At 49.8% G+C, this 22,190-nt stretch overlaps 3 protein-coding genes across 3 annotated transcripts; 2 read left to right on the top strand and 1 right to left on the bottom strand.

The window, feature by feature from the left end:
- Positions 1 to 4: 4 nt before the first annotated feature.
- Positions 5 to 1,457, bottom strand: TGME49_233315 (hypothetical protein). The gene is made up of 2 exons (XM_018780358.1): positions 1,395 to 1,457; positions 5 to 684 (listed from the first exon to the last, which is right to left on the bottom strand). The coding sequence occupies exon 2, from the start codon at positions 626 to 628 to the stop codon at positions 230 to 232; it is 399 nt and encodes a 132-aa protein (XP_018636784.1). The 5' UTR covers positions 629 to 684; positions 1,395 to 1,457; the 3' UTR covers positions 5 to 229.
- Positions 1,458 to 2,828: 1,371 nt separating this feature from the next.
- Positions 2,829 to 11,215, top strand: TGME49_233310 (peptidase D, putative; the record flags this gene model as incomplete). The annotated part of the gene is made up of 12 exons (XM_018780357.1): positions 2,829 to 3,149; positions 3,646 to 3,772; positions 4,255 to 4,399; positions 5,036 to 5,141; positions 5,836 to 5,991; positions 6,810 to 6,985; positions 7,328 to 7,421; positions 7,891 to 8,085; positions 8,980 to 9,193; positions 9,831 to 9,888; positions 10,426 to 10,525; positions 11,108 to 11,215. 12 exons carry the CDS (start codon positions 2,829 to 2,831, stop codon positions 11,213 to 11,215), a joined length of 1,800 nt encoding a protein of 599 aa, XP_018636785.1.
- Positions 11,216 to 14,351: 3,136 nt separating this feature from the next.
- Positions 14,352 to 21,927, top strand: TGME49_233300 (RhoGAP domain-containing protein; the record flags this gene model as incomplete). Its single annotated transcript, XM_002368148.1, has 11 exons — positions 14,352 to 14,446; positions 15,388 to 15,501; positions 15,796 to 15,905; positions 16,477 to 16,672; positions 17,050 to 17,432; positions 18,172 to 18,221; positions 18,827 to 18,868; positions 19,456 to 19,506; positions 19,935 to 20,024; positions 20,658 to 21,018; positions 21,595 to 21,927. The coding sequence occupies 11 exons, from the start codon at positions 14,352 to 14,354 to the stop codon at positions 21,672 to 21,674; spliced, it is 1,572 nt and encodes a 523-aa protein (XP_002368189.1). The 3' UTR covers positions 21,675 to 21,927.
- Between the last annotated feature and the right edge of the window lie 263 nt (positions 21,928 to 22,190).

Here is a 22,190-nt window from a genome sequence, read left to right as displayed (position 1 = left end):
CCCTCGTGAGGACAAGGACTGCCACTTGTATCAGCATCAACCCCTGTCGACAAGGAGACGGAGAAAGCTTCTGTTGGGTGTAGAAAACAAAAGAGCACTTTACTTTTTTTTGTGTCTTAGATTCGTTATCCTCGAGTCTATCATTATTGCTGTCGCAAAGTAGGCGAGCTCACAGGCGGGGACTATGTTTCAACTGGAGCAGTAACAGCAAGAGAGTGCGACACAGCGACTACAAACTCCTCGTTTGGAGCTTCCGTGGCTGACAGGAGGGACCCTTTAGAAACTCAGGAGTTTGCGTGCCCGCTGGACCATGCTGACCCAAGGAGAGAGTTTCAGGTTGCTGATGAAAAAAATGAATCATGACAGCGGCCGCTTGGCTATGTAAACGATGCGACTGCCAGTGTTGCTTCTCTCGGACTGTCAAACCAATCAGTTTTCGTAGGTTGTTGTTCGTGCTTCCTTGCCAACGATACGCTTGCTGCATCTGGAATGCGCTCTTTCGTTCTGATAGTTTGTTCAGCAGCATTGCGACCAAGCAAAAACCCATTGACAATGCAGAAGACATCCGGTTCGCTTGTTCACTTTGCCACGAGGATAGAGCAGTGCTCAGGACTCGCAACAGGAACATGGGTGTAGCAGCGTAGATTCCCGTTCCTCGCTCCTAAGCCTCCACATAGGAAATGCCTGCAACACAAGCACACAGTCAACGGACTCAGACAACCACATCGGAAACCCAGAAACAGAGGTAAGCTAACTCGGCGCCGCGTTTAACTGTGGGGCAGGACAGAGCCCCGTCCACTGGGACTGCCGTATTTGAGTGTGTCGTTATGACTCATCGGTTTCTCATCTGCCAGCCTTTGTCTGGAGACCAAAAAATAAACCAAAATATAGACCAAGGGCAATATCGACCGCCACATTTAGAGTAAATGCTGTTCAGGGATATGTCCTCTGCCTGGTCCACGAACCTCATCTTCGAGCTTTTAAAGCAACGGCTGCGTCCCTGACACAACTGCGCCACCTGAGGAACTACAGCGACCGGAAATTCATCATACTTTGTGACTCGCTTGAAACTTCAGGAGCCACAAGCAGTTGAATAAAGAAGAGTGCGGGTATCTTAAGGCACAATCAGCGCTCCGCCGGATGATGTGACACGTTTGCTGGGCTGACTAAGCCGTTCGACCTACGGATTTGGCTCGTGTAGGGTCGAGTCAGATCACGTCATGCAGAGGAAAACGATTTCTGATTTAACACCGCGAGCAAAAGAGCTCTTAGCATGCTACCTACTCCATAACACAAAAGTGCATGAAATAGGATTATTTCGACTCACACAAAGTCCTTTCCACGTCAGAAGCGTTGGTGGTCAGTATTGGCAGACTATTGAAAAGCCATCCTACCTCTCTCGATTCGCGTTGAAACCGAATGTTTTCTCGACTGGAAAATTTAGACAAATGAGCTGCTTCCAGGATACGGGGATGGCAGAACTCTGGCGAACCAGAAGGATACGGAAGTGTCTTCCCTGAATACCTTGACCAGATGCACCAGCAAATTATCCCATACGAAACGATGACAGATACCTTTAAGACCAGTTTGTGAGCACTGACAGCACATCCATGTTTACTTCAATTCCAGCTGTTCTTCATGTAGGAAACTGCACCTGGAGAACAGCGGCTACTGCGCAGTCAGCTGGCCTGACAACAGCTGATGGGCAGCGGGTTTACAGAGGTTTTCGCGGTTATCTGACAATCTCTACATTCACCACCTCTGTCTTTTTTAACCTCGAGACTCAAAGGTCACACGTTTGCTACGTGAGGGACAACTATCTGAGCACTATTATCAACAGGAACCCGTTCAGAACACGAAAAACAGAATCAGCTCTGACACACAGAGAAAGGACGTTTATGGGCAGGGCTGTCGAGCCCAAGGCAAGCCATGCGGCGACACGCTGACTCTTGATGCGCATGCATACAACTGGGTGTCAACATGGAAGGGACACCAAGATTCTCACACCGGTTGTCGAGGAAATATTCCGTACGACAGGGTTTGGCTCAGATGTGTGCACGTGTCTCCGTTATGAAGTGTTAAAGCTGTCGAGAGCACAAATGTACCAATGTGTCTGCGCTAGACGCAGAACTTGCGTGTGCTGGACCGTTGCATGCGACTACGTCAGCCCTCAGCGTCCGCGTCAGAATTATTTGCTTTCCCCAGTCTTTTGCGTTTACTGTTTTACTGTCTTCTGCTGGAACTGTGGAGAGCTGAAACCGGGCGAAGTGAGGTACTGTTTTCCGTTGGTCTTTCTCTAGCTGCTAGCTGGTCTCTCCGGACCAGGTGAGAACCGCTCTAGTGACTTTAGAGTGATTCATTGCACAGCTTTCACATTGCTCGAGTGTCGTCGTGTAGGTTTTTTTTCTACAGGACAGTGCTGTGGTCTACTTTGCAGAAGTGTAAGACGTGTTTACCGTCGAGGTTCCGCTTACGCGTTCCGCTTTTCTGCACTTGACCAAGATTCTCTCGTTGCTTGCATGTTGCCTCGACAGCAGTTCTTCTGCCTTTGAGACTGAGTGGAGAGATCCACACTTTTTCTACTCGAAACTTGTCTCCCAAACAACAGCCTGTTTACTTTTTCTTTGTCTCCCCTCCCCTTCGACCTCTGAGATCCTCTCCTGCTCTCCTCTTTCTTTCATCGCTTCTTCACTCTTGAAGCTCTTGTTTGCACTTGACGCCGTCTGCTTCACTTTTCCGTGGATCTGCCTTCATCCGCCCCTTGCTCTTCTTCTTCCTTCACAGTCTCTCATTTCGATGCACTCGCTCACTTAGAGGCGTAGGGGAAAATGGCGCTCCCTTCCTGTTGTCCCTCCGACGCAAACTGCACCTCCAACCCTATTTCGATCTCTTGGTGCGGTGCCCAGAGTAGCTTTTCTGCCCCTGAAGAGGAGCCCCCGTCTCTGCGGTCGACTCTCGAGAAACACATGCGGCACCCCACGGGATTTACACACACTCCAGGACAAGAGAATGCGCGAATCGAGCACCAGGCACACAAGCCCTGGCTGCATTGGCCCGCGACTCTGGAAGATGTCCGGCAGAGCGAGGCTCACAGACACCTTCATGCGTATCTGACGAGTTACAAAACAATAGCTGCGAGGACGCGTCAAGTGAGCATTCTGCTTGTCTCTTGCTTGTCTCATTTTGGCGAAATCTAGGCGTTTGCTTGACCCATTCGGACTGACTTTTCGCGCTTGCCTCCGTCTTGTAGGCTCTCAGGGTTGGGTTAAGCATTTCATGAGGCTCAGATTTGAGGTGCTTCTGTATTATCTCCGACCCTCGTTTTTTCTGCAGAAATGGTCGTGTCGAGGCGCTGACTGTGAGTGACTCTTCACTGGATTCAGTCGCCTTTCATTTCACATTCCCTCAATTGCTTTAACGCGAGTCTGCGCGTGTTCATCTCCGTTGACGTTCGTCCTCTATGCCTTGTACGTTACCCTGTCAGGCCTTCCGTCTTACGTGAAAGGTGGGGTTCAAGTGTCCCTGAGCTGGAGCGTGGCAAACAGACAATGCAGACTTCACTGGACTGGTTTGCAGCTGTTTCTATTTGTGGCTGTTCTCGCGCATGCGGCGCCTGTTCCAATGCCTCCGTGTTCTCCCTCTCAGGTTCGCGACGCTGTATTCAAGGCCTATGAGAAGGGGCAGATGTCCAGACAAACTGTGAAAGACACCGAGCGGAATGTGGCTGCTTTCTTCCAGGGTGGCTCTGCTGCTGATTGGGCGTTTTACTCAGGTAAGTCTCGTCTCTGTTTCTTGTCCGCATCAACAGAAAGAGCCACTTCTCAGTGTCTCGTCCTTCCCTAGTATCATCGCCTGCTTGATTCGTGTACATTTCTGTTCGCCCTGGGCATGTTTCCCAACTCCTCCTGTCCCACTGCCAACTCGGTTCAGCACCCGGACACTACATAATACCGTAGGAAATGGGAGAACGCGGGGGGAAAGAGCGACCAATGTGAGCTTGTAAACTCGCTGGAGACGAATCAAAAAGAGAGAAGCGGAAATGAAGACGGTGGTGAAAACCAGACCAACGACTGCGGGGAGACCGAAGGAACACGGCGTTCGAGGATCGACCAGCGTAGGCAGAGAACCCGAACACGGTCGACAACAGCCAGAGGGGGAGCTGACGAGAAAAAAGGGTATCTGTGGAGATTGGATACATACGCAGGTACCGATGGAATTGCGTTCTGGAGACGTCTTATTCTTCGCGTTTCGTAGCTGACTGCGACAAAGCCGTGTTTCGACAAGAGCAGTTCTTCCGATATCTCTTTGGCGTCAATGAAGCCGACGTATTCGGATTGCTCGACTTCAGCCGACGCCAGGCGGTGCTGTTTGTGCCGTGGACTTCACCCGAGTACCAAAGGTAAGGGGCAAGGCGCGAGGTAGAACCGTCAGAGGCGCAACAGATGGTGCGGAGCAATAGAAATAACAGATTGTTGGTGACAAACGAGACATCAGAGAGAAGAATCAAGAAGAGTCGGATAAGAAGAGGGAGTCAACGCGCAGTGTGAACTGTGAATTGACTGTCGATCACAGTGTCTAGACATTACACACGACTGCGGAAAGTCTTAAACACAACAACCCGGAACTCGAGAGCACAGGTGAACGAACAGACAACATCTACATGAGAGAGACAACGCCGAAACGGCGAGCGCCAGAGGACATCAGGGAGACCTGCTCTTCGTGTCGGAATTGAACTTGTTTTTCAGAAGGCCTCTGGGCATAATGCATCTTCTTCACTGCTGTCGTGGACCAACAGATAGCGTCTTCGCCCAAATCCGAGCACCGCAGAGGTCTCAGGGAGACAGACGGAGCAGAGCTGCCACAGATAGAACTACGTCAAAAGAGCAGCGGGTTTGGTTGACGCGACCGCTCACGTTGTGGGAGCTGATGGTGGGAGAGAAGGCCGTTGCATACAGGGAACGTGTCACAGTTTTCAGGTCGAGAACGTGATTTCTGCTCACACAGGGGACCTATTTCGACTGCGTGGCGTTCTCAGATTCATGGGACCCCCGCGGGCGGCTGAGTGGTACATGCAGCGGTACGGCCTTGACGGAGCCGTCGTCTACAAAGAGGGTCTCCAGGAAATTCGAGAGGAGCTGAAAGTAAGGATCACGACGTACATTTTCCGTCTGTCTCACGTGTCGAAGCATGCGGTAGTTCCACTTTCTTCTTCTACCTCACGCGTCTCGTAAAACGCGGGCCGCAGGCCTACACGGTGTATCGCCACTGGGCAGCAACGTCCAGTGGCCTGATCTCCCCTTCTGTCCATGCATTTTCACTTTTCTGTTTAATGCTCTCCTTGGAACATCTTGAGACCGATGGTATCACAAGATAAATGCACGTATATACGTATAAATAGGTTCTAATTAAAAGTTGACGTGCATATGGAAGTATCTATATGTGGCGCACGTGGCGGCCCTGATACCGGGGATAGCATCGACAAGAATGTGCTGTTACCGTTTGACATTGACCAATCGTTGCTCGCCTGCTGTCGACATGACAGAGCTGACATAGAGACACATATACCCATCCACGAGGGTCCGATTGTTTCGTCGCGTTGCCAGTGAGAGACGGACCCGCGTTGAGCTCTCCATTTCCTTGCACCAGACTAATGTATCCTGTCTACGCAAATCCTGCTTCCCCTTGTCACTTGTGCTCCAGAAAATGAGTCGCGATGAAGAGAATGTGACTACTTTTACGTAAATGTATGCGGGCCCCTTCCGACACACATCGGAGCCGGAACAAGGAAGGAGAACAGACGCGGAGGGCGCTTTTGGTCTGCGATGTTTCTTTCAGAAAAGACACATTAGTCACCTCCTTGTTCTGCGTGGACAAAACAGCGACAGCGATCGACTAGTGGAGCCTCCAGCTGTCGCGCGTGACCTCGGCATTTCTTCGATCGATGATTCTCAGTTTCTCTACGATCTCCTGGCAGAATGTCGGGTTCATAAGGTCAGCCCTTGGCCTACATCGCACGCCAGCCTCCCCACAAAGCAGCACACTACATCACGAATATACACGCCTCTCCACGCGTTGCTCTATCTGTATCCGTCTATCTGTGTCTGTATCAATATCGTTTTCTTTCTTTCTAAGCATCTGTGTCTCTCTGTCTCCATGTATATCTATCTGTCGATCTGCATCAATCTCTCTCGTGCTCTCTCTCTCTTTACGTATGCATCTCTGTGCGCACATCTGTAATTGCTTCGATATGATGGGCACGTGCTATGCTGGGATTTAACCAGTGACAGTGTATTCTCTGGGTAATCCGGGGGTCTCGCCTCAGCGTCATACGCATGCGTATTCACCTATACGTACATGTGTGTAAATCACGCGTTGCCTTATGCGACTCAGTCCGTGTACATCTGCGTCCACATCTCCACATACAGATAGATGCATTCATATAGGATCTGGCAGATTCATGCATCTGTGCGTCGTCCGTTTTTCTGCGTGCATGCACGAAGTAATGATTCCGACAGTAATTGTGCACCTGGGTCGAGTAGAAGCCCGTCGCGTTTCTGCGGTGCCGTCGTCTGGGAGCGCGTCTCACAATGCTCTTCAAGACATATGGCTTCTGGTAGTTCCAGATCGTACAAACGAAGAGAAAGGGAAGTGTGTTGCAAAGACAGGAGGTGCTCATCAAGGCGACACATCTGCACATAATCGCTAGCATGACGCTGCTCGCTTTCTTTGGACTACTTCAGCGACCGAGCCAGTAGAGGCGTCCGAACTTCCAATGGCTCTGGTTGGGATGTCTCCGCGTGTGCATGCAGACAGAACTGGAACGCGACTATCTTCGAGCTGCGTGCCTCGTTTCGTCTCAAGGACACACGTTTGTGATGCGGAATATTTACCCTGGGATGGTAGAAGGCCAGGGAGAGGCCCTTTTCCGTGCCTTCGTGCACTACGCTGGCGGAGCTAGACACGTGGCCTACGACTGTATTTGTTGGTGAGAGGAACGTAAAACGAGTGATGAGAGTTTGGAACAGTGGGAAGAGAAAGAAGCCAGAAAAGCGCTGCAGTGGCAGACGGGACTGGAATGAGACCGTGGGAACTGAACCGACAGGGAACCGCATAAAGAGCCACAGGCTCGGTTGTCCGATGCTCACCGGCCAACGTCTAGGAATGACGTTTCATCATTGAGCAAGGCCAGTCCAAGTAACTGACGAAGGCGACAGAGGTATTTGAAAGGCAGGCACAACTTCAAATAGCATGCCACATTGAAGAAGTAAGGACAACAATCGCGTTCGCCTCCTAAACGCAATGACGCATTGGCCTCCTTTGTGAACAGCGCCGGGCCTCACGGAGCGATACTACACTACGGCCACGCTGGGCGCCCGAACGACGGAGTGATCAAGTGCGGCGATATGCTTTTGTTCGACATGGTGAGAGACTGGAGTTTTTCTCTAGTCAACATGCAAGTGCAAACGCTGAACCATAGTTCGATTTCGGAATAGGCGCAGTTGAGGAGGCGGCATTGCTGTGTCTTGGCAGGTTTGATCGCAGGCGCAGCCGCGCGGTGTGGGTTTCTAGTTCACTCAACCCGTCGTCTACTGAAGCGACTAGAACTTTGTTTGACGTCGTCTTTATCGCAGAGTTTGTGTTGAAAGAGCGTATTGTCAAGCGCAGAATACACGTTTCTCGAGTGGGAGAAAAGAGGTGACGCTGTTCCGATGCCCACCCATGCGCGAGAGTCGATCTTGTTCTTGGCAGGACACAGTCGAAGTGATTGGCAGATCTCGCTCCGAACCATGTCCGTGTTACCCCGTTTACTGCAGTGTTTCAGTTTGCCTTTAGCAGGCGGAGCTTCCCTCGTTATGTCCCTGGATGTCTCTCGTTTTTACTCTCCAACAGGGGGGAGAGTACGGTGGATACTCGACAGATATCACACTCAGCTACCCCGTGAACGGCGTATGCAGCCGGGAACAGCGCGTGGTGTATGAGGCCGCCTACGAGGCCCAGAGAGCTGTGGAAATGGCCATGAAGCCGGGAGTCATGTGGACGGACATGCACCGGTTGGCGGAGAAGAAAATTCTGGAGAGGCTTTTGGTAAGAAGGCTGGTAGTCACGCTTTCTTCTTGTTTGGACGCCAAAAACTACACCCACAGTCGACAGCTGTGTACACAGACAACCGCTGAGCCTCTTTTGATGATGAATGCCTCCGTGCAACCAGATTCAATGTTCTGAGAGAGTACACACGTTTATTTGTAAAAGCACCTTTTTTCGGGTTCCCAGCGCAGGCACTTTCTGCGTCCATGTAGACAAGGATATACCGTTTTAGTTGGCCTCGCTGCAGACTGCAAGCTGCAGTTCAGTGTCTGTGTGCCTGGTTCCTCTCGCCACGCAGTTGCTAATCTTCGCCCAGCCAGTTGCTTACATACTATTTCGTTACGGCAATTCCTTTTCAAACAAATCAGGTGAAGGGAGTTTCACTGAGAGCACGGTTGGTATTAAATCGTCACTCTCGCCCCAGCATTTCTGAGGCGTCGATAGCCTCGTATCACTGCGTGTTTGCATCAGTGCGTATCACTCACACGAAAGAAAAGCAAACGTCTACATCCTTGTTCCTCCTGTCTGTGCGGGGCTTCCCTTCTCCGACTTGTGTCTCTGCTTCTCGTGTCACTCGAGAGTCTCGGCGACTCAAGGGCTCTCTACAGATTCGGCTTTCTCTTTTTTTTGAGTTTTGACTTGCTCGACAAGCCGTGGTGTCCCCTTCTCCATTCGCCTGCCACAGTTTGTTTCAAGTGTCGGTCGGTTTTTCTTTATACATCGGACACGACGTTTCCTGCGACTCTGGAAGCATCTTTGTCCGGCTGCTCTTTTGTCGAAGCCATACAGTTCTGCACACGTGGACAGGCCATGCATGCGTTCTCACGGTGTCCGGTTGTGGCCTCACAGTTTCGTTCCCGTTTTTCTGTCTCGCGTCCTCTTCTGTCTGGTCAGGCTGCGGGAGTTCTCAATGGGCCTTTGGAAGCATGCATTGCCGCGCATTTGGGAAGTGTGTTCATGCCCCACGGCTTAGGGCACCTTCTCGGCGTGGACACGCATGACGTGGGCGGCTTCTCGCCTGAGTATCCCCGAAGCTCGGAACCCGGTCTCTGCTACCTGCGAACTACGCGAAAACTCGAAGAAAACATGGTCATCACGGTGGAGCCAGGTGTGTTTGCATGCTGATACAAGACCACAAAAGGCAGCAGAAGCGATGCTCGCAGGACACGGCATCTGCCGGACTCGTCGAAAACCGCTTCCTGTCGTTGCTGGCTTGCTCTGAGCGTGGGAGGGGGGGAAGGGCGGGAGAGGCAGGAGGGTCAAACGCGCAGACTCGGTGGTCGTGCCAACGGAGAAAAGGAAGAAAAAGCCACGAACCGAAAGCGCTGCGAGAAGCATCTCGAGCTACGGCATGCATGTCGTGCATCGATGTGTCCGCATATGCCCAGGGGGGGAGAAACAAGGAGCCTTCGTAGGAGAAAGGCCCACAGAGAAACCTGCGCTCATGACTGCTGCGCGTGTCGTTTTCTGAGGCGAGGGAGGACGTGCTTTCTTGTGTGTTGTGAATATACAGAAATGTAAGGGGATAGGACAATAGTACTAGTGAGACTGCTTTATGTTTGACGGTATCAGTGTCCGAGTAGCCACGTTGAAGGATCTGAAGAGCCAAGATGACTACCCGTGCCAGCCTTTGTGTAGGGACAATTGCATATGCACGACTACGAATACCTGCGTATACTATTTGTATATTTGAGTAAGCCGCAGCATTGCCACGCGATGAGTGGTGTGTTTGTGGTTTATGTCAGGTTGTTATTTTGTACCATTTCTCATTGACAAAGCTCTTAGCAACCCGACCCAAAGTCGGTACGTGTTAGACGCGATGTGCCACGAGATGGAGACGGAGCGAATACTCAAAAGGAGGAGGACTGCCACAGCTGTAGAGAGTGGGAAGCGTGGAACGAGCAAAACAATTGAACGCCGAAATACACACAGAGGATGCGAAGCGAAGTGCTAATCACGCGTTTGCGTTGGGAGGGTGGCGACCTGGATGTGGAGCGTTTTTCGGAAGCAGGCACGCATACGAGAGTGATTTGTGACAGATCTAGCGGTCATCTTACAGAGGCGTTTTCAGTGCTTGATAAATTATCGGCTTTTCGAATCCAGACGTTGCTTCTCTCAGCGTGTATTGTTCATGTCTCGGGTCAAAGATCTCCGTCACTGTATATGTCTAACCATATCAGTATACTTCGCATGCATGAATATCTGTGCATACAGCTGAATGTGTATGTACTGCGGGCTAGAGAAGATAATCACTTCATGTGGCTAGGAGATTCAGATTCACTTGAAAGAAGATGCGTCACGCAGGTTGTCGGACCACTTTTTTTTGTGTCGATTCTTCAGCTTGATCAACGCAGCCTCCTTGAAGCAGTACATGCATCTCGGAGGAGTTAGGCTTGAAGACGTCGTCCTTGTCACTTCTGATGGCATCGAGAACCTCACGGCAAGTTCACGTGAATGGCTACCTGCGTTTACTAAACTGTATTATATTTATATAGATATATGGTTCTTTATGTATCTATGGACAGAGAAAGGCAAATAGATGTGGCGGGCGTTTATTATGCCAACGTTCTGGGTGAGGTCGTCCGGTTTTACCTCCAGTGGTATCTGTTTCTGGTTTGCATGGAGCGTTGTCGTTGTGTTCATTTCCACGTTTCCATCCGGGCTCTCTGGTTGGTGTCACTTTGAATCTCTGCATGACTTTTCGTTTTCCTGCGGAATTCCCCTTCAATGATTCGCGTGTTCGTGGCCTTCGTTCCATTTTGCGCTTTCACGCGTGTGCGGTAGGTTCATTCATCGTGCCGAATTTTACTCGAGTGTCCAACGTGCACTTTTCGTCTCGATTTGCCCCCCTTGTTGACACGTTAGTCGCGATATCGTTTTGAGTGTTCTGGCGTTTTCCTGTATCGTCAGGGCCCCGTCCTGCATTTTGTGTCGTTGCGTTTGTCCCTTGAGGCGTGCGTGCTTCGTCCAGTGGTTCTGTGCTGCTTTATTTACCGTTTTGATCCGTGCCGTTTCCCCGCAGGTCGTGCCGCGTCGCTTGGAAGATGTCGAAGAGCTTCTGGCTACCCGAACAAGAAACGGACTCTCAGTTGAAACAGTGGAACAGAAAAAGCGAAAGGCAGTTTTGTAGCATTCCACAGCAATGCACAGGGTCGTGTGAAAACGAAAGTAGCTGTCACTTGGGCATAGGCACTCGGGAACGCTACCAACTGTCACCTTCGGTTCTTTCTGCCATTTGAACGGAATGCGAAACGGAACGCAGCGACGACGAATTGTGGCTGTTGCAACAGTTTCTTTATCGCGACAGACATGCAGGAAGAAATGCCCGGCGTATGACTCGTTGAGGCGGAAAGGGGGGGAAGTTACGAGTCACGAGCCGGACAGGAAAAGATAGACTACCGCTGTTTTCGCTTCGAACTGGGCATCCCCGTTTGCGTGGTCACTAATTTCAGAAGTGGAGGGCGCCGCACGACAGAGAGGGGCGAAGAGAACCGATCTGGTAAAAAAAAGAAAGGCAATGGAAATAGTGGAAGACGGTGACAAGTAGCGAAACGACAGAAGAGGCAACTGAAAAGGGGGACTTTTTTGTGAGCATTGGGTACAAGAGCATAGGGTAACTTTGCTACCGCGAATAAAACTCGAGAGGCAATACCTCGTAGGTCGATGCAAGAAAACAGCAAGGAATGACGGAAATGGTAAACACGGCTAGTTTCCGCTTTCCTCCGCCTTGTTCACAGGTTAATGAACCTGGTTTTTTAAGCGCTAACCGAACGTATTTTCTCTTTTTTAAGTCAGTGGAGGGTACGCCATCTTTAATGCCTTGACTCGCGCCTTACAACCTCGATGATCCCACGGAGAAGATACTGCTACGTTGTCACCCTAAAAGAGGTATTCACAACCCCCATAACCCTTTAGGCAGCCGTACAAGATGTGATTCTTTTGAAGAAAGTGCCACCTTGCCACGATTCTTTTGCTGTGACACCTGTTACGTAGACACAGAAAAGCATGCGTCGAAGTTGGCAGTCGCTGTGGTCACGCGTGATCACAGTAATCCACTCATTACGGCTAGAACTAGTGTGAAGTCACCTTGATGTCGGTAATATTGAAATCCAGCACTTTTGGCATTCGTTTGAGGTTCCAAACAATAGACAGGAACGCTGTGTTCCAGATTTTTTTTCAAATCTGTCCCAAAGGACTATGTGGGTCACCCTGGAGTCGCATATCAAAAGACAAAGCTTAACAGTAGACGAAACTGAGTTAACTCACAATGTCGAGGCGCATAAAACGGCCCGGTAAGCTAAGTATCTTTTGTCAGTTACGCATTGTCTGCAAAAAGCCACGCGAACGTCGAAGGATCAAAACGGCTGGAATCTCATTTCTCCCCCATTTTCCTGGTAGACTGAAGGACCTGGCGGTAGCTGCATCATTGCAGTTGACGTGGAACGCACCCAGACGACCTTACGATATGTGTTTGCGTTTGTATGTTAAAATGCTGATTAAGTCCTCTGCACCTGATAGCACAGCTGACATAGGGGCTGAAGCAGGGCTGAACAACAAAGCTACAAGTCGTCAGGACTGAACACTTCGCAACATGGATCGGACGTGAACTAGCTCTTCGTGACGGATTACTGAGGAACGACGACGACCTCGTGACGGTCTTGCCAACACGTTCAAAGTCTCAAACAACGACAGGAATCTGTAAATGAGATTCAATCGATGCTTATTTGATACTGTGTTTGAACCAGCTGTCGCGTGGCATGAGCAGCTTTTCTTGATCCGGAGAAACGATAGCATCGGAGTGTGTCATGCAGAGGAGCCAACGAGGCTTGTCGCTGTTACGTGGCTTGGTCATGCGGCAATTATGTTTCGAATTTCCTGCCGTCCATCGACGTTAGTGCTTCCTCAATTCTTCACAGCATTGTTGCTGCTCTGTCAGACAAAAGTGTACAACACACTTTTATTCTGCACGAACGCGTTGGTTCTGCTGTCGACCTAGCGCGCGTGTTCGTGCCCGGCTCAGCTGCACATCTCAACGGCACACCGGGATTTCGCGGATCGTTGCCATCTTCTCGCGCGAGCTTGCACAGAAAAGCAAGATCTTGACTTTTTCACAGTTCACTAGCTTCTGTGTCGGCTTTCAACGTTCACAGGATCTTTTCTGTTTGCCATCTGACTGTGTTGCGGACAGCCCTTCCGCGAACTTTCCTCCCCGAGAACCACACGAGTCCTGGCGCGGCAAGGGTCGCATGGCACGGTCGAATTTCGAACGAAGGATTCTTTTTTTTCCTCACCTTTTGTATCTCCACTTATATTGTCACTTGCTTACCGTTTATTCGGCCCCCTGAGGCTAAATGTACTCTGCGCCTCCCGGAACTTGACGAGCATCTTAGTGGGCTAGCGTTCACGTGCAGGGGAATTCTCGAGTCATCCGGTGGCAGGTTCCGCAGTTTTAAGTAACGCGAGTCTCGAATGAAGTCTGCAACACAGCTGCAAACAGGGAAGCTGGCAGAGAATGAGGAATCAGAAAGACTGCCGGGCCTGGAAGAAGCGTTTCCTCCAAATGTCATCTCGACTTCGTCCGTTTGCATATGACCTTCGACGTACGGAACAGTGCATCGCACACACTTGAGGGTGTGTTGTCGACCGTTTGATGGACGCAAAGGTCACTTTCTTTCCCCTCTGTTTACGAGGGATTCTGGCAATATGTCACAATGTCCAAAACAAGTTATAGGCGCCATCGTGTAATCCCGCCTCGCTTGATTTCCCTGGCCTTGTGCCGCTTCTATCTGCTCGCCCGTGGTGCCCTACCATTTTCTCGGGCTTAACTGTACCCTCTTACTTTTGCTCTCGATAGACACGCTTCCCAGAGAGATCCGTTCACAACGTTTGCGAGAGAGATTCTTGTGTTCGTCGTTCCCATTCACGAGAAGTTCCATCTGTGCTGATCAGGAAGGGCCAGTGGCAACATCGAGTTGGCTGTACCCTTTGTTCGGTAGAAAACCAACAAACAAGTATCTGATCTGTTTATAAAAAATTACACTTCTGATTGTATTCTTGGTCTCCTGGGGTAGGTGTTATTCGTGCGTTTCGAGAGATCCATTCTTGAGCCAAATACTCGAAGGAAAATTCAGTAGAGCACTGCCGCAGGGGAGAAGGTGGCAGGCGAGAGCGACCGAGTTTAGGGAAGAAAACGTACGATTGACGGACAAAGTCAAGAGGATTAAAGCGGACGCCAACCCCGTTCCTATATTCACAGACCTACGAAGATGTCGTACATGGACAGCGATGAGGAGGCATCCCCCGAGATGCTCCAACAGTATATGAAGGCGGTGGAGATGGCCCAGAAGGAGGACCTTTCCGCGTAAGTCTCGGATTTTTCTAATCTGCTTAAAAAACGGTTTGTGGCTAATCTTTCCGGCTTTTAATCTATCAGGACGCACTCGTCGAGTGCAGACACAAAAGGTTCAACGCGATAACCAATTCAGATGGGCAGGAACCTCTCACTGCCCCTGTTCAGTTCTGTGACTCATCGTTGTCTGATGTGCAAGGGTGACGGAATCGAGGCGGCATGTTGCGTTTATACTGTTGTACATCGTGCAAATCCCTGTATGCATGGTCACATGTCTATTCGCAGCAACAGCCAGGCTTGTCGGCTGTTCTTGGTCAGGAATCAGAGCACAATTAGTCTATGTGCCAGAAGGCAACTAGAGCTGATATGCTAGCACATATGTACCTGCTCCACCCTCTGCCGCCTCCCGCAATCGACGTCCATACCTAAGTTTCAATTCGGTGAACGACGCTCCGGTGTCATAGGGAATGGTCGAAAGGAAATACGAGAGAGCTCCCACGTTCCGATCCTAACCACCGACAAAACGAACTAGTGGTCACACGCTTATCCTTTCTTACAATCACGGTCTATTCCCTTCATTCACTGTTCTCGGGGCTAAGGCTTTAGTGGGGTTAGGCAGGTGGGACACCCACTGAAGCATTCAGGAACCTTACTCTGTACTCCTGTGTAGTCTCTGGTCTGGCAAGAAACGAAGATGGGGCAGAGACCGCCATGCCCCCGGTGTCGCACGGCTGCTGCTCTCTCATCTACCCAGCGACCCTGGATCATCTGAGAGGACCTCTATCAACAGTGCCCGTGAACCTGTGTGACCTCTGATCTTTACAAGTTTACATCGGTTTCTTGTGGGCAGTTTTTGGGGTTTCGTGGCATTCAAATCGATGCCGTTTTGGCGCTCCAGAAAATGGTGTACGTGTGTGGTGCTTTTTCTTGATGTTTCTGCGTGAATAACACAGGTTTGACCGAGTCGGCTTGATCCGATCGCTAGGCAAGAACAAGGACAACCAGGAGGTCCTTCTCATCACCTTCTGCTTTCTTTCTGGCGCAGCAGACGAACTAGAGAAGGCAATGTAAGTTGGATATCAAGATTGGCTACTGAGTCAACTCAGCAGACTCTTCGCGAACCCCCCCACAACAAACGTGCTTCACTATCTGTGTTTTTATGTGCATATATAAATATATATGCATGCATGATTTCTGACACCGACCGTCAAACCTATCTGTTGTAAGACGTGTGCTTGGTTTCGCGTGAGCAGCTTGTTAAATCTGCCTGTCCGTCGAACAACGATGTTGCAGTCCATACTGGCAAGGCTGTTGGGTGTGCATGCAACCTCGACCCTGATTCCGTCTGTTCCTTCTCGCAGGCACTACGGACTGGCGAAACTACATGCAATGGAGAATCAACCGTTTGTTCTAATCTTCGGCCTGGCCATGACCAACTGGCTCACCGATGCTGCCTCGCTTCTTCAGCAGTGTAAGTGACTAAGGCCGTGTGTCCTCACTTTTCTCAGAGTCTCAGTAGAATCGGCATTTGACAAAAAGAATCAGATGGGACGAACAAGGAAAAGAACGCTTGTCTAGCTGGGCTTTGATTGCTGTCGGTTTTCACCTGAAACCGTGTGGTTATCAGATTTCCGTCAGTAGGAAACGGGACACATACATTCCGTTGCCAGCAGTTCTATCGCGATATAAAACATTACGTTCCGTGTTGTTCCTTCTCTCAAATGGACGGTGGAAGCCAGAGACGGGGCGAATGCGACAGGCTGTAGCTTCGCGTCTCAAGGTTCCGTTGGACGTTTTTGCCTCCTCTCCATGTCAGTGCCATGTGCATCGCCGTCAATTCTTCTTGAGGATGATTCGCTCCTGCATTCACTGTCCCTCTATCGCCGAGACCAACAAGCAAATTTGGTTTGTGTGTGACCCAAGTGCGTTATCGGCTCGGCTGCAATTTGCACAGGTCGAACGTCTGGCGCTTGGCGACTTCCTATGCCTCCCAACACGTGCTCTCAGGCGTTTCTTCTTCGATTGTACCTTCTGTGGCGCAGGCTATTTATCACTCCCTAGCTCGATCAAAAAGAGCCTGAAGAAAGTCTATATTCTGCACTGGACGACGGCCAAGAAGATGGTTCTTGAAGCAATGTCCTCTGTCGTCTCTGAGAAATTCGCAAACAAGATTGTCTACGTAGAACAGCTCTCTGACATTCTCAGCACACTTCAAATGCCACCTACGGAAGCACTCACGTAAGGCTGATACTGAAAGAACAAACAAACAAATGGCTGTCCACGGCAACTGCGAACAACCGGTGGATGTGGACATCCTGTGGTGCGGGTACCCTGAATCTTTTTCCGTGTGTGTCTTCACATCATGTGGCCAGTGGTGCGCACTTACAAATTAGTACATCCCCTGTTTTCTATTTCGTCCGTCCGCTTCATTCTCAACATGTCTCGTGACCAAGTCCGTATCCAATGCTGTACAAGGATACATACATTCATATAGATAAATATATATGTATATATATATCGTCTGCGTGCATTTGTTGTCGAGTGAGTCTCTCTATGGCCATATGCAAACGGGTCTGCGTTTAGTATTGATTCTGCCTTCACCTTCGCTGTTTCAGGAAGTTCCCATATGTCGTCCAGCACGAAGAGGAAGAGCGTCTGTCTCCCGGTGACGCTATTTCGATTTACGGGACGCCTCTCGCGACGCTGTGTGCGCGAATTCCGACAGACGTGGTTCCGCCATACAAGCGGCTTCCTGCTGTGTACGTGGACTTTGTTGACCATATCACGTCTCGTGATGTTATCGGCACCAAAGACTTGTTTTGTTTGCAAGCTGACTGCGCGTCCATCTACGCGTTTGTCGGGGATATCGATCAAGGGAATCCCTTTGCCGAATGGACAAACATCCCTGCTTTGATCACCGGCTTCCGCCTTCTTTTCGATTCCCTGCCTACACCGTTCCTCGGTGAAGGAGCATATGCTGCTTTCTCGGCCTTAACAAGTAAGGTGGCACAGCCGCCGCGACAGGAAAATACACTACGAGGTGGCATAGTGGCTTAGACTATCAGAGACTAGGACTGCCTGATCCGACTAACGTCTTGGTCTTAGCACTCCAATAAACTGCACCCAAAAATGAATATGGTCATGGTTTTGCGTTGGAATGTCAAACCAGCGAGTCGTACATAGCCCCGCTGAAGGATCTCATGATTGCGTGGACAATAACAAATAGACACTTCCGAGCGTGTCGAAGACAGGTGGTGCAAGATCAGCGATGGAAAAGGGAAAATGACGGCAAGGCCCGTCAAGGAAAAGACGGAACAGAAGCCGACACAACGCTGGAAACAGCTAGCCAGCACCCGCTCTTCAGATGTGCATGCGTTGTAGTGTCTGACATTGACGCAGCGATAACCTGGAAGTGCCCAGATTTAGGCATGTCTTGGTTTTGGAAGACACATAGATCCATGGGGGTTGATGGAACCATGAGGTGAAAGAGAAGAACAAAGTCAATACAAAGCTCATGGATCTGTGCACTGCCATGGAGCTGTACTGGTTTTATCTTTTATTTATATGCTCAAGGCAGCCACGCCTTGTCATGTTAAACGGCTTTCGGGCACGTTTATTCCGGTGTGCCGGTGACATAGAGATCTAGCATATATCCTTGTGAACATGCTTTAATGATAAAAATGTCTTGAACCGTTAATGAAAGATCATCGGTGCCTCTGATATCTGTGCGTTTGCAGAGGGCGCGACCGCTCCTGACAAAACAGTTCTTCTCGACACAGTGACTCAGGTACCTTCGCCGTGAAAACTAGATAATTCTACTGGAAGGGAAAGAGTCAATAGGACAGTCATTCCCTCTCTGGTCACACTCGGGAGTTTGGGTTATATCCTCTGCCGTGCACGCATTTGTTTGTGTCACCTTCTACGTCCTTATGTATCTGCTCCTGCGTTGTCCTAGGTTTGTCAGATGAGTGGAGATGCCTCAGAATTCCTTCTGATTGGCACCCGTATTCCCCGTCCCCCACTGTAGAACGGTCCGCCTTTGTCAAGCGCGCGTTCATGTGACTCTTGTACCTTAACAGTGTCAATGTGTGTACCGCCATAGTGGTAAATCTATTTAACTTCCCAGCGTATACGTGCCATCCCATTGCACAAATCGGTCGGCCTTCAACGATCTGACGGCTTTGTTGTCTCGTGTTTCTGCTCCGAACTGGCAGCTGCGTTTTCCTATGAGCATGTGTAGACTGGTGCCTTACGAGAAACTGTGATTGGGGAAGCCTGAATCACCTCTGTTTTCCGATTTTCTACACTCTAGGTCACTGTTATACATTCTCAAAAAACCGGTGTGCCGGCGGCGTGAGTGAGCCTTTCGTTGATTCTCCTTGCTTCTTTCAGCTGCTCTCAGCTCTGTCTCCAGGCGAACAAGAAGCTTTCTCGGTAAGCAGGAAACAACGTCCCATTCTCCCCGAAGCATTTCACTGATGCGTGTTCCTCCAGTCAATCAACTCAGCACCCGTTATACTGGTGATTTCTCTGAGTATGCTGCCGTTTTTTAAGGCAGTGCCACCATTCCTGCTGTTTACAGGCCCTTGTACATCTTTTTGTTTACACCAACTCTCTCCTTCTCTCTCTCTCTCTCTCTCTCTCTATATATATATATATATATATATATATATATATATATATAAATGTATACGCATATGTGCCCTGCAACACATATTGACGTACGAATATCCGCTTGGCCATGCACATGAACCTGTATGTATGTATATAAAGGGCAACAAGTTGCCTTGATGTTGTTACCCTCGAGTCGCTTTTCTGTCAAAGCGTGGAATCATTCTCAGCTCTGTACACCCAATTGCACGCATGTGCATGCGCAGGCAGAAGATAGGAATCGAGTCCGGTGCTGCCGTTTGTGTCTTTGTTCCATGCACCACTTTTGGTGCACGTTTTTTTTGACCGCGTCTCCTCCACTCCCACAGTTTCGCTTACTTGATTCTGTTTCGTTATGCTTCTTGCTACAGTACGTGCTGAAAGCATTCAAAACCATTTCAGGCGAATCGTCCCAAAACGGAGTAAGTTGGAGTATGCATATTTTCCTCAACTTGAGTATTTTCAAGGCTGTATTTGGTTCTCTTACTGTCGCAGTATCGTTTTCGCGCGTCGTACTCGTCCTTGTCCTGTGTGTGGTGACTTGGTAGTAGCGACGTCGCATGCCGAGTGTGTACTTCGATATATAGTTCGCTGCTGTCAAGAATTTCGCTGTGGCTACATTCCTCATGGCATGTCTGGGGGTGAAAGCAAAGGTGTCGCACGAACGTATTCTGAGCATGCGGAAGCACAGCAGGAGTTTGTCCCCTTCAAATCTGTGGAAGAGCATGTTTACAGAATTAAAGGTGAATTCAAAATATAGCAATATCCTCTCGAACCAACAAAGCCATTGACCTTGTGCGTTAGAAGCATATAAACACACAACCGCATGCTGGATGTGATGTTCTGTCAGATGACTCCCCTGAAAATCGCCGAGGTCTTCGCTCCCTCCTTCTGTCGGCCGCCGACCAAGCCAGACGCTCAAGCCCCCATCGTTACCCAAGTACGTCGGTTTTGCCTCTCTGTGGGATGCCGCGACATATCGGTGATTCCTCGTTGTACGCTTATACTTGTGCTGCCTACGCTTGTGAGGAAGCGGGGCCACAGGGAGATCTGTATATCAAGGAGTAAGCACGTCAACGCGTTCTCGCCGATTGTTTCATGCCTATTTGTGTGTTCGTCTGCTTGACGCTCCCTTTGATTTCCACTGTTCCTTTTCCGTCGACCTCAGTGTGTCTGTTTGACTGTGCGCTTCTTTTGCATACACATCATCGTCTTTTTATTTGGCTATCAAGACAACCTGCTTATGTGTCATTCCCCGTGGATGATTCTCTGGTTGGAGTGCTCAAGAAGGGGCGTACACGAACCCTGTCTCGAGACGTGGAAGAATCTTCTTCTTTCGTCATTCGTTTGAAGTGGCTGAGACATTCGAGGTTGCCACTTCATCCGTGCGTTTCGTTTGTTGCTGTAGAGTGCATGCCTATCTTGTCCAGTTGTCCCCTCATTTTATTTCTGCGTGACCGTTTGAATAGTCGCTTTTTACGTATATACCTGTAGCCTCTCATTCTTCCGTCTCTGGGTCTCCTCTGGTTACTGTATCTCGCGTCGTTGCTTCATATCGTTCCTTCTCCATCAGATGATTGTGCAAGCAATTTCTCTGGCTATCGAGTCTCCTGAGAAGGTGACACCAAGTGAGAAGCCCACGACAGGCCCCCGTCCAGGACTTACTGAAGCTGGTAATGCAGCAAAGGCTGCACCGAAGAAAAAACGAGCCGAGAGTTCTTCGTCTGAGTCGTCTTCTTCATCTTCTGAAGAAGAATCGTCTTCTTCGGAAGACTCCAGTGAAGAGACAGACAAAAGTGAGAATGCGACACAGCCAGCAGCAGCGGCAGCTGCACCCGCCCAGCCGCCAGCGACCCCAGCGGCGAAGGCTCCAGAAACAAACACCCCGAAGGCAGCTGCGCCGAAACAACAGCTCAACCGTCAGGCTTCAAAAGGTAAGTTTGTCAGTAGCCACTACGTGCAATGCCAGTGAGCTGTGTCAGGCATGACGAAGTATCGAAAAAGCAGGAAAGAAGACAGAGGTTCGAATGCCTTGATGAATCTTTTACTTTTCGTGGAGCTAGCCATTTAGTGCGTAAGGCAACCCTCGTAGTTTGATGAATACCATGACAGAGAAGAATATCCTGCGTTACGTTTAAGCTTTACACTGGGCACCTTTGACTGAAACTTAATTACAGACCCTGGCGGCAGCGTCTTTTCTACATCAACACTAGATACGGGTGTAGAATGACGGGTACGTGTTTCGCGTCGTGATGGATGGAGGTGGGGGGGCTGTGTTGTGTGTAGTATTTCTTGGCTCTCTGGTTAAATGGATATTGACCTCAGCTGTGGTCGTGGCGTGACACGCAATGGTGAGGACACCTAGATTGAAAGGGGGGTTATTTTGATGGAAAGCAGTCAGTCCTTGGTTTTCTAGACTTTTGGCTGCTTCCGATTTGTTGTGCACGCTGTTCCACTCTTCGATAAGTGCCTACGGGCAATGTTACGTCTGTGCTGCGCCCACTGTGTAGGCAAGAGACCGAGTAGCTCGTCAAGCAGCGAGGAGAGTTCGGAGGACGACAGCACCTCCTCGGAGGAGGAAGATAATTGAACGTAAACTCCAACCGGAGATTTTCGAGAAAGACTGGAGAAGGTTTGGCAAACATCTTGGTAAAAGAACGCCAAGTCCCGAAGTGGATCTTTTTAGGGGAAGGCGGAAGGCTATTGGCTCGCGTGGTGGGGTAATAGGTATATACGTCGGGTATGCGAAACAGTTAAGCGCGTTTCAAGAATTATGTGTGGAGACTCAGTAAACGGCAAACTGAGGATATCCACGTGGACTCCCTGATGACGTTTTTTTTGCTGAGGATATTGAGATGTAGACTTGTACTCCATGTCATAATGGAAGCATGGGTCAACCGTTCGATACGTCTCGAAGTGAGGTATTTCTTCCGCAGCTCACCGGTTTTGTCATTAGTCGCCAGGACGGCCATATTTCAGGCCCGCCGAGTCTGTTTAAGAACGTTCGCTTTGCGCCAGAATGCTGCCTAACGTGGGAAAATAGTTATTTAAAAGACTGAGGGAGATATTATCTTTTGGAGTGGCTACCAGGGGTGCTCCTGTTAAC

Source organism: Toxoplasma gondii, chromosome VIII (genome assembly GCF_000006565.2).
Source record: "Toxoplasma gondii ME49 chromosome VIII, whole genome shotgun sequence".
Classification (NCBI taxonomy): Eukaryota; Apicomplexa; class Conoidasida; order Eucoccidiorida; family Sarcocystidae; genus Toxoplasma; species Toxoplasma gondii.
This window is presented reverse-complemented; position numbering and strand designations above follow the sequence as displayed.

What these genes read in the sequence shown, in the direction of transcription:
- TGME49_233315 (XM_018780358.1), bottom strand. Translation starts at nt 628, where the DNA reads ATGTTCCTGTTGCGAGTCCTGAGCACTGCTCTATCCTCGTGGCAAAGT.